This window comes from Mustela putorius, unplaced genomic scaffold (assembly GCF_011764305.1).
Source record: "Mustela putorius furo isolate JIRA1106 unplaced genomic scaffold, ASM1176430v1.1 tig00000585_pilon_pilon_pilon, whole genome shotgun sequence".
NCBI classification, from domain to species: Eukaryota; Metazoa; Chordata; class Mammalia; order Carnivora; family Mustelidae; genus Mustela; species Mustela putorius.
In genome coordinates, this window is record NW_025421424.1 from 13,417,648 (window position 1) to 13,430,094 (window position 12,447).

A 12,447-nucleotide genomic window follows, 5' to 3' on the forward strand; every position below is an offset into this window, starting at 1 on the left:
TTTTTGCTCTGAGGGAATATTGACAAAGCAAGAACTGGGACCTTAAGTACATGAACAGCTTAGTCCCCACTTTTCAGCTGAGTCCTGTTCTCAAAGCCATAATACCGTAGATGGAACCCACTTTGCAAGAATGCTGGAGAGCAGCAGATGAATAAATCCATGGAGTTGGGGTTTCTTCAAAGGAATAAACCCTTTAGAAGAACTTGAGAATCCAGATGAAAAAGAACATTTCATTTCCATTTGTTATATACCTAAAAGTGAATTTTTATTAAAAGCAGATCACATCACTTCAGGAAATTCAGAAAACTATATCTAAATACATGGAACGCAAGATATTCCTCATCAATTTAGATTCTTATAGCCTCATAAAGATAAAATGCAGATGAATTGATTTAGATCAAGCCTTCATTAAATTTTAGAATTAGCTTTTGGGATCCCATGTATTGCAATGTGCAGAGCCTGATTCCTGAGCATTGTGACAAAGCCATGAGTGGATAAATGATAAAGTGCATCGTTGCTAGAAATAACACAGTCTGCCTTTGGTTTGTGCTAATAAACTATAAGACATCCTAAATTCCAATTTTAATATGAGAAATCCACCTCATTATAAGTAATCTCAAACTCTGTATGTTATCAGCATTTTCATGTGTTTTCTTTGGTGAGTCTGAAATATAATTTGCTGTTTATGCTTCTAATGTAAATCTCCAATTTCTGGTTGGCCACCCTGGCACTAAGCCAGAGCTCTAATTTATTTCCCTCTTTCTTTATTTCTTACATCAAAAGAGACTTGGTTTGAATAACAAACATTCAATCGACTTAGACGTGGGGTGGCAGGCAGCAGAGGCATTACCTGTTTACCTTTTATTGCCTGTTTTGAATTGGCTTTTCTGGGAACAAAACCAATAAGACATGATGTTCCTTCATCTAGTTTTCACCCAGGTTATTTATCAGAAGACACCCCCTCCCTCCCCGGCCCATGGCGGGGTGAAGAATTCAGCCTGGGAGCAGGCTTCCAACCTAACACTATCATGGATTATTGCTCTACCAAGTCATGAAGGACTTCATTGTCCGATAGACTCTGGCTTGGGCTGATAATTGTTTTTGATTCCAGGAGCTGCTGCTGCTAACACATTTGTAAGCCGTGGGACAACAGTGTGCTGGGAACGGAACATACACTCTTTGAGCCACTTTGAGACTTTGCAAGGGTTCCCCCACACCCCCCTGCCCTCGCTGTCTGGCACATTCATTGGCCTGATAAAAGGCAGAAACAATTTAGTACACCTTGGGTGGTACTTAAAACAAACTTTATTCTCAGGAACAGCAGTTATGTCTAACTTGCTGCTGTATATGTTGATATTTCCTCTAAATACTAAGTCTGAATATATTCAATCAAATAGCTAATCACTCAAGTTCCCTGCCACCTTCCTGGTTCTCCAGGTTGCCTCTCATGATACTCCATGTAAACACTGCATTTGAGAAGATACAGAGATCAGCATCCCTAGAGTCACATGATCACATCAATCTGTGAAAATAGCATGACTTAAAAATCAAAGTCTCTTAGTACTCTGCCAACGGGCTTTGGCATGATCTTGGCAATCATTTAGATTTTTTTTTTTTTTTTTTGCTGTTATAATTTTCCCAAGTGGAAATAGTCTCGTATTTTGCTGAAGTTGTCCAAGCTAGTGAACATCAATCCATCTTCCTGGGTACTAAATCGTCAGCTGAATGTATTCAGTCCACAGAGAAACCAGTAAAGTGAGTGTGGAACTGCTTGGTGGCTGCTCCTTTCATCTTAAGAAACTGCAATACAAATTCCTGAAATCATTTATGCAGGAATTTTTATTCTTTAAATCTTCCAGTGTTAAAGCAACAAGAAAACACTTAGAATGTCCTTTGGTGGAATCTTATTACACTTGTTATATATGTAAACTGATATTCTTTGATGCCAGCACGTTCGTTGCCCTTACAGAGAAGTCTCTGCACAATGAAACAAAACAGAACGGAAGAGGACAAAATAAAATGTCAGTCTTTGCTGCTTCGAATTAGATACATTAACAGATTGTCTGGTAACACAAATCGGCAAGAATACAAAAAATCTACATATTACAGTATTTCAAGAAAAATAACTTCATTTGAATACAAAAGGATAGATACACTTTCTTTTTTCCTAGAGCCACTCTTGGACAGTGGATGTGTGCTCGCACTGGGAGTGACTTCAGTGCTGCTAAGATAGACGGGGTATGACTGGCTTGAGCTTTTGGAGGGGGGCTGTTACACGTGTGCATTACTAACATCAGACAAAGAAATCTTTCAACCAACAAGGGTTACAGAGCAACGTTCACTAAAGCACAGGTTGGAAGGGGTTCGGGGACCGAAGCAGGCCAATATGGCAGCTTGGAACAGATTTCCTTATACCCACAGTGCACTGCCAGCAAAGAACGCTTCTATTTGGTTGGTCCACACACCGGGCCAGTGGTGCCGGGGCACCCCACGGGAGAGCAGCGAATGGTTTTAGGTTGCTTGATTTGTTTGTTGTCTTTCCTGTTTGGGTGGGGGGCTGTCGCAGCCTTCCCAGTCGGCGAGAAGCTCCGCAGCTGGCCGGGTGATTTGCGGTGAGAGTATCAACAGCTGCCAACTTCTCTGGAGTCAGAAATTAACAGTCTTGACTCGGGTGTGCTGTCCGCGGCTGATAGATATGGCTTAGTTCAGTCAGGCCTTCTTAGTTTTTGTACACGGTGTTGGAGTGGGGGTGTCTGAGTGTGTGTTTCCTATGTTGTTGGTAGCGAATGCTTGCAGGTCGCCTTGGCCTCCCCCCTTGTCGCCCTTGCCGCGGCGGGCCCAGGGCGGGCTGGTGGCCCGTGGCTCGCCTAGACCAGCAGGGGGCTGGCGGTGCCCAGCAGCGCGGTCAGCAGCAGCAGCGCGGGGGAGCCGGGCGGGGGCGCCCCGTGGCCGGAGTCGGAGCCGCAGCTGCCCGCCTCCTCGCACCGCAGCTTCTCACACAGGATGCCCGTGTAGGCGGCTGGGCAGAGGCAGCGCACGTTGTTGTGGCACGTCCCTCCGTTCTGACAGTGCAGGAGCTCATTGTCGCAGACATTCGCTGCAGAACGGGGGGTGGGGGGTTGGGGGTGGGGTGGGGCGCGGGGAGAAGAAGCAGAATCAATTTCAGTTCATCTACTACAGCATGTTTTCAGCTTAAAAAACAAAAAACAAAAAACAAAAAAAAACTCTATCGATCTTGTGCGCCCCCCACGCCCCCGCGACAAACTAAGCATGTGACTCCCAATTTCCAAACAAATGTAGTTTGCTGCTTTTGTGTGTGTGTGTGTGTGTGTGTGTGTGTTTTAAATCATATTTATCCTTTTCGTATAGATTTTTTTGCTGTGATCTTGGGTAGTATTGCCCATTTCAGGCTATCGAGTACAAAGTAATGGAATACTCCTGGTTTGGCAGTTAATAGAACTGGGATCTGTTGTGACCTCCTGCATTTTTAAAGGACAAGTGCCCGATACAAGAATGCAGAGTTTTAAAGGCAGATGAATGGTAGTTAAAATGCAAAGCAGTATTGCTAAAATGACCAAGAACCTCCAAAGGGGTGGGCCATTGTCCCTGCAGGTGATTCGAGCGGCTGCATGCGGGAAGACAGAGCGAACGGGGAGTGAGGAGAGAGGGTATGGGACAGGGGCAGACAGCATGCTCCAGGCAGGCGGCAGCCAGATCAGAAGAGAGAAAGTGGTTTCATGGGAGGAGAGTGAGGACAAGCAGTCATATTTGCCCCTGACAGCCTATTAGGATATTCATTGCCTTGTAAATATGGGAAGTAGAACCCAAGGTTACCTTGATTTCCCGCAATAATAAAAAATGCAGTGATGAGACCCTGATTACCAAAATTTCATGATGTCCGTCAATTAATAGAATCCGTTCGAATAAATCAAGCAAACAATTCCAGACACTAAAATTCATTCATGGTCCCTGCCATGTAATTTTCATCTTTAATAATTACTTATTTCAAAGTTCTGGTTATCCTCATTAATTCCATGTCTCCTATTCTTTTAGATAATCAAGGTTTCACTGATTTAGCAGAATGTTAAATAGGACCCAGGGAAATTAAAATAACAACAAAGAGTAAAAGAGCCAAGAACACTTCCCAGCAACATATGCTGCTTAAGTATTTAATATACAGAACCACTCTGGAGCAGGGTGGGGGGTAGGGGCAAAGCAGAAAAGGTAGATTTTTATAAATTATAACATTTTTCATTTTTTAAAAATGTCATGGTCAAATTTCCCCAGGGGGACCACATGAATTAAACACATACACTCACACACACACACACACACACACACAGTCTCTCTCTCTCTCTCTCTCAATATTACTATCAAGTGCAAAGTACTGAAAAAAAAAAAAAGCCAACAAAACACCAAAAAAACCCATCCCAAGTAGTAATTCATTACAGAATGTTGCTTGTCCATTAATCATGTTCAGTAGTCATGTCACCTTCAAAATGTGCTAATGCCTTGTACGCAAATGAGCTCAGGAAAGATGGTATTGGACTCTCACAGAGTTAATACCAAAGTGCCCTAAAGGGGCCTTGTTTTACCTTCTTCCTCAGTGACCTCTAAGACAGCTGCGTAATGTATTGGTACAATTTTCAAAAGTATCCACACTTGCTGTCTGCAAATGTCAGAAGTGACCATTCAGGCATCCTAAATCCTTTAGGCTCCAAATTTCGACATTCATTATATATATCATACAAATATGACAGACATTATATAATCTCATGATTATATAAGCTGCCTCTCATTGATGGCAGAAATCCTGAATATGAGACACAAATTATAGTATTTTATGTGCCATGGTTAAAAATGTCAAGAGCTGTGGAAGGGATGCAAAAATTTACATGTGTAGAGTGTAACTGGTTGTTGAAACTGGTTGTTGTTAATTTGAGAAGCATCCATGGGTTTTCAGCATTTTGTTTTGCTTACACTTCAGGAAATATCTGTTTAATTGGGGTAACATGGAAGAAACAGATCTAAATAACTGTTTCCATTTTAAGTTAGAGATTCTCAGCATTTCTTATCCCAGGCAGCAGATTGCTGAATGGGATATTTCCTTTCATTTGGCACCAGAGGTGGGGAAATATCTGTTCTATCAATATCGATAATTGCTTGCCTTGAATAATTGAGAAGAAATCAATAGTTAATTAAATATTGCTCTCCTTAAAAAAAAAAAAAAGCTATTTTTCTTCTTGGACCTGAATGTAAATCAGCTGTTGGACAGAGGTTTCTTTCTTCTTTCTTTCCTTTTTTTTTTTTCCCAAGAAGCTGGTGATTAAGTTAAAATTCAATACCTTCCCTACATTTAAAATAATCTGTTAGTTGATGCTGGTGAGTGTGAGAAATTGAGTAACTATGCAAGGACCAGATGTAACCCAGGATTCATAATGTCATGGATTGGGGAAGTAAATTTTTTTCTGTAAGAGATAAACAGAAGAAATCAAATCTAGAATATATTTCATTACTTTAGAATTCCCTATAAGACTTTTTACATTTAGTCTCCTGATGGTGCTATTCAACAAACACAGATTATCACTGATATGTACAGCATTCTATTGGAATCATGTGCTAGGCACACATCTGAACTTAACTATAAATCTTACCTGATATTCGTTAATTTATCCTCCGTCTACATGTTTTTTTGTACCAAATTTGTGGTGCTTAATGAATAAACTAGTTGGCTAACAAATATCACTGACCTCTTCTTCAGCATAGGAAACCTTGTACTAAACACCATGAACAGATTTTAAAAAAAGGATAGAGCGTGTTCCCTGCTCCTATGGAGTTCAAGTCTGATTGGGAAGATAAAATATAGGCAGGACATGATCTAATAATAATTTCATTAGCATGCCTTTATCAATTCCATCCACTTCAGTCAACATCTGTTGTGTGCCAGGCAACCCCACTCGATGGTATGTTTGTAACTCTACCTGCCTTAAAGGAGCCCACGGTTTGGCAGAAAACAAAACAAACATGCAGAAATAACTATGACACACACAAAAAAAGACTGTAAAGGAAGCATTTGCAAAACGCCAGGGGAACTGAGATGCTGGTGTAAATAATTATTTGGGGGAAGATTAGAAAAGATTCTAGAAAGGAGATTGTATTTGAACAATAGTGCACTCTAGGCAGATAATGGTAGAAGAAGTGTTATGGATGGGGAAACTGTATGAGTGCAGACAGGGAGACTTGCAAGTGCAGAGTGCTGGTTATTAAGCTATTGTCTCTCAACTCTAAAAGCACCCTTCTTTATGCACTTTGTCTTCGGCTTCCACCGACTGGGAGCACTAGAGGCACCAGAGAAGGTGAAGGGATTTCCTTTCTCCCATTTGATGGCTCTTCCTCAGTGTTGCCCCATGATGGCCCTTCACCCCAGGAGCAGCATTTGATCCCAGTGCATAGCTTTATTCAGAATTAGCTTTATTCTCCCCCTTAGAAGGTTCCTGCACCAACCCAGCAGCGCTCCTTCTCTACAGGTTTGAGCTTAGCTCGAAGGGCTCCTGCCCAGGTTTCAGAGGTACAAGTCAGCAGCCCGGCATTACATCCCCCCATGTCTGTGGGGTCTCCTCTCTGTCCTTTTAGTTGCTAATAATCCATCCTCTTTCCTGTGATCCCTCTGCCCAGGAGTGGTACTATTTCCTGCTTATACACAGTTACTACTATCTCTGAGGGACTTCAGTGTCCTATTCTCATTTCTAAATTCCAAAACACCTGTTTAACTGTTTCCTTTAATGAATCCTCTCTATTGAAATGCCTAGTGCCATTTCAGTTTTCTGACAGGAGCCTGAATGAGAGACTCATGGAACACATTAGCGAATGGCAAATGGACTGGTGTGGCTGGAATGTGGGATATGCCCAGGGCAAATGGAGACTAGAAAGGTAGACTGTGGCCTGATTGGGTACATTCTACATAATATGCAACATAGTTTCAATAATAGGCAGTGGGAAGCTGTCAAAAACCTATGAGCAAGGTGGTATTTTAAATGGAAGAGAAACAGGTGAGGCTTGGCCAGAGAAAGGTTAGACTGGAGAAGAGGGGCCCAGATGCTTTAGTAGAATGGGCTTGGTCTGATAATAGCAATGGGGAGGGAGAGGGGATAGATTTGGATGCAGATGATTTGAAATGGGTAAGAGAGATTCTGAGGTTCCTGTTTTCAGTATTCAGATGCATTATAATAAAATTTATTAAGAAAAGTAGATCAGGGACACCTGGGTGGCTCAGTTGGTTAAGCAGCTGCCTTCAGCTCAGGTCATCATCCCAGCATCATGGGATCGAGTCCCACATCGGGCTCCTTTCTCCGCAGGGAGCCTGCTTCTCCCTCTGACTCTGCTTGCCACTCTGTCTGCCTGTGCTCGCTCTCGCTCTCTCTCTGACAAATAAATAAATAAAATCTTTTAAAAAAAATAAATAAATAAAAAGAAAAGAAAAGTAGATCAGAGGAGGGCTTTGGGCAGGGAAGAAAATGCACTTTTTTGGATGTACTGACTTTGAGGGGTCTGAAGGCTCTTCCTCAGGGGTATTATTCTTAGTTGGAAAAACTAATTAACTATTCAGGAGGTAGGTCATCCTGGAGATACAGGTTTGGAGCAGGAGTGATGGTGGTCATTGTTACAAAGAGTGAAGTGAAGGGAATAGAAGACCTAATCTTGGTAGAATATAGAGTGAGGACAAATGAATGCTCTAGATAGAACACTGAATAATATCAGCATTTAGGCCACAGGAAGAGAATGAAAGATCATGAAGGGTCCTGAGAAGAAAAGACGTCAACAAAATACAGTGATCATTTGAGGGCATACAATTTAATCCTAGAAGTCTTCCTGCTGTGTGTGACTCTATCTAGGGATAAACAAATAGACTGGAAGAGTGTGAGAGGAAGGGCACTTTGAGTTGGGTGGAGGATATTGCAAAATAAGCATTACATGCTCTTGATTGAATCTGACAGAAGGGATTTTGGAATAATTAAAAAAAGGATTGGAGAAATTTAAGGAATTAACATTTAACAGAGGTCTTTGGTTGTCAGTCTAAATTGGTGTTTTTTAACAGTGGATGATTTTGTCTCCCAGAGTTCATTTGACAATGTCTGCAGACTTTTGGTTGTCACATCTCAAGGGAGGGCTACTGGCCTCTAGTGGACAGAAGCCAGAGATGCTGCTAAATATCCCACAATGCACAGGGCAGCACCCCCCCCCAACCTCCACTCCAGGTTACCCCCAACAAAGAATCCCTCTTCAATTTAGGTTGATGGTAAAATGATGAAGTTCTGGATCAGGGTGTCAGCCATAGGAGAGGAGCTGTTGTCCTTATATATACTGGGCAAAGGGGAAGGAAGTTGTCTTGCTGATTCTAGATCACAGAATAATAGTGAGTTTTAAGGTACAGAGCCATAGGAATTAGAGGCAACTATAAATACCTGAAGTTGAACTATAAGAATGGATTACCCTTGGAGGGGAGTAAATACAGAACCTTGGGATTTAAGACAGACCCTTTAGCCCTGTTCACAATGAAAGAATGAGAGAGGAAAGAAAATCACCTTCGTCATATAATTTGTTCCACCTTGCTATGTTAGAAATAGTAAAATTAGAGTGTGGGGAAACTCCAGAAACTAGACAAATTCTAGATGAGGAAACTGAAATCAATTTACGGAAGAACTGGAGCTAGAATCAGAGGTCCTGATTTACAAGATTCCTGCTCTTCACATTGAAAAGAATGTTCAGGAGAAACAGTAGATGGTGGCATGCAGCACACATCCTATGGTCCTCAAGGCAATCAAAATAAACTCTGTAATCCCTAGTGGATTCTCACTTGTACTGACCTGCTGTTCTGCCTTCATACCACACTGTGAATAGGCAGGGTATATGTTGTTGGCATTAAATCTCGTATCTTCCAGACTTCTCCTACCACATTTTGGCAAAGCTCCAAGTACAAATCAGCTCATCCATAAAATGTAATAAAAAATATCAAAGGTCTATATTGAGAATATCAGGCATGTCACTGCAGATTAAAAATCCAACCAGGGATTGCTACCCAACACACACCTTGCAGTTATCACTTCCTTTACTTGATGCCCTTCTGTGTGGATTTGTCTCAACTGAAAATCCTGACCTTACTTGAGGATGTATTTACATTAAACAGGTCCTGACTCTTTCTTCATTGCTATTGACAATCTAAGGGTGTGTGATCTCTGTAAACAGGGAAGGTTTGCCTTTAAACCCCTTATACAACACTTGATTCAGTATTGGTGGCAAATTGTTATTTGCTAGACACATTGTGTTTATTATGATAAAATATCCTTAGATATCAGAAAAGCTAATCCTACTTTGGTACTGGCTTGACTGTATTCTAAAGGATACTTTTATCATTGATAAAAAATAATTCATTTAGGGTGTGTCCAATATCACACCATATAACCTATAACGCCCTGTGGTTTCAGTATTAAGATTGCTTTCAAATGGAGCAACCAGAATGATCTGCGGCCACTGAGAGATAGGGTTATAGTATTAATGTTAGACCCAAAGAGTTATGTGGCTAAAAGATGAACTGTGGAATCCTTGTGGAGAGGCTATAGTTGGCAAGGTCTTATAACAGTTCCGATCACAGCTTCAGTAAGCAAGATATATAATAGTAGATAAATAAGCTTCCACAGTTGCTATGAGCTTCTTAAAAAAAAAAAAAAAACCTCAGAATTTTCAAAGTGAAAAAATAGGAATGAGCAGCATTTCTTCCTCCCTGTTTCCTTTCTTATTTTTCCTTTGGCTTCAATAAGAGCCACAGGGATGTAGCTAAAGTATTCAATTCTTTAACTTGTTTTTGTGGGTTCCTTGACTGTCATACACATTTCCTCTTCCCAAACTGTAATCTCTCATCAAAATGTCCATGATGAGATCTTGATTCCTTTTCCTTCCATTAGTTCTTTCTGGAAGGTATGGAAAAGCAGACACAGAGGGATCACTATGCTCAAAATGGGCACCAGCCAGAACTTAGTGTTGCTGCTTGTTCTATTCTTCTTTGCTTTGGTGACCTCAAGGGTCACTTATTCCCGTTATGGTCATGACGATCCACTGCATTACAAAAGGGAAGTTTTCTTTTCTGTGTTTGGGTCTTGTTCAAAGCTATACATTTGGGTTCACCCTGTCAGTGAGCTGCTATGCTTGAGCAATGCTGGGTCTGTATTTATAGACTTGAAAGTTTCTCTTTTTGGTTTTGTCTCAGGCACTTCAAGGGATCGATGCAATGCATTGCCATGACAGCCTTCCTTGATGGTTGTATTAATAAAGTGACCTCTACCTTCCCTACCTGAAACGAGCCCAGGATTGCAGAGGGAAAGATGTTCCAAATTGTTCCGTCCTTTTCAAAGAAACGTCAAAGAGTGAATAACCTCTACCAAACAGGCTAATAACAAAGGCATGTGTGCAACATTCAGTTCTGATTTAGGCATTTGAGAATTTTGTGGCAGGAAGATAAAGAGCTATGATTATGACCCACTTATTCAGCCTTGGCGGCTGTGATATGATGTTGTGAGCTGTGGGATATAAAATTGGAACTACAGGTTAGCTCCTGGGGTATGGAAGAATCTCTGTTGGCTGGTATCTCATGGCCTTTTGTGAATTCTGGGCACACTAACTACGCTTCCCCCCATCTTTTCCCACTTAGGTCTGGCTATGACTGGTGATGGGGTACAGCAGAGAAAATACTGATGAAGATTCATGAAACCTGGGTTCTAGTTCTGATTAGCCATCCATTTGCTGTGAGGTCTTGGACATATCATGAAGCCACTCAGTGACATCTATCCAAACTTCCATCCAACACCCAACCAGGCACTGTTCTAGATGATGGGCACATGGTGGGAGCCAGGCAGACAATGCAGTCACTTCTGTAAAGCTTAAGTTCTAATGACAGCTAGAAAGTTAGGGAACGAGTTGGAAGTACGTATTTTTAAAATTCTCTTGAACGTTATGATTTGCGTGGGTATTTTTCATGGGGAGCCTATCGTCTTAAGAGTCAAAGAGTGAGGAATTTCTCCTCTTTTTCATCAAATATGTGATGATAGTTAGACTTCTGCAATATTATGAGTCCTGGTGATTACTTGCGTGGCTGTTTTGAATTGATTGGTTTTGCCCATTGGTCTTATCTAGTGCCCCATGGAGCAGGCATAGTTTTTCTCTTGACTTGCACTAGAAGCACTGAGGTGGTGTCAAGGGAATGAGGTGAAGAGAACTTGTGATTCAAGCCAGGTTTCTTTAGTAAATGGGTTGTGTGAACTTGGGGAAATTGTTTTACCTCTTTGTGCTTCTCTATCCTTGCTTCTGAAGCAAGAAGAGTAACACTTGTCCTGTTCACCCACCTCCCAGTTGTTGAAAGCCTCAAGGTGAATCATGTGAAGGTATTTTTAAAAAATATAAAACACAACCTAAGGATACTTTGTTAACGTTCAACATCTTCCCAATCCACCCCCTACCCCCAGTGCTAGAAGCCCAGGGAGTAAGAGTGAGGTGCTTGCTCCTACCCTGCCAGATAAAGAATTCATCATCGCCTATCCAAGTCAAGGTACTCAAGTGAAAACAGAAGCAAATGTCCTCCCTCAAAGACAGCATCTGTATATGTCCTCTGTGGGTATGAATCTTGAGATGGTGTGGGGTCAAACATGCAGTTCTTGAATATTTGTATTCAGCTGTTGTGTCCTCCACAAGGTTGTGTGAGGTCGGCTTAGAGGGGCAGTGCCTGTCTTCTCAAAGGTGACTTATGTGCTCTCACTCAACATGCACTGTCCTGTACCAATCACAGTACAGAAGATCTGTTTTCAGGGTTACATGAAGCCCAGCTTTAGCTTCTGCTTTGCGGAGGCAGGGCATAAGTTCAGAAGTGAACAGTATCTAGACTGCAACTTGGAGGACATCAGTTAGAAACATCCTTGCCCTCCTGCTCTCAACTTCCACTGCTGTCTGTGTCTAGATGCATCTGGGGACAGTGGTGCTAGGGGCAGGATTCCAGTGTGACAGCATCCAGCCTACTGGGTCCTAACCAGTGTTACGAGGTCAAGGAGCAGAGCTGAAATGGCTGTAAGTAGCAATGTGGAGCTGTCAGCCGGGTGGTCAGACGTGGGTGGGTAATCAAGTACAGCACATTCTGATACTACAGAGAATCCATTCTATTCACAGTCATCTAATCTCAAAGCACTGATTATGGGAGTGATGCTTGCTCTGATCCAGTCAAAGGAAACACTGCTCAAAACATCATAAAAAAAAAAATGCTGGGGCACCTGTGTGGCTCAGTGGGTTAAAGCCTCTGCCTTCGGCTCAAGTCATGATCCCAGGGTCCTGGGATTGATCCCTGCATCGGGCTCTCTGCTAGGCAGGGAGACTGCCTCCCCCTCTTTCTGTGCCTGCCTCTCTGCCTAC

The 12,447-nt window shown here is 42.0% G+C and overlaps 1 protein-coding gene across 5 annotated transcripts in view; it reads right to left on the reverse strand.

Moving 5' to 3' along the window:
• Positions 1-1,287: 1,287 nt before the first annotated feature.
• Positions 1,288-12,447, reverse strand: part of NTNG1 (netrin G1) — a 349,817-nt gene continuing 338,657 nt past the window's right edge. For all 5 annotated transcript variants that reach the window (XM_045081977.1, XM_045081973.1, XM_045081974.1 and 2 more), the window contains one exon: positions 1,288-3,097. In XM_045081977.1, the coding sequence (XP_044937912.1) occupies positions 2,868-3,097 (230 nt within the window). In that variant the 3' untranslated portion in view covers positions 1,288-2,867. The remainder of the gene's footprint in view (positions 3,098-12,447) is intronic.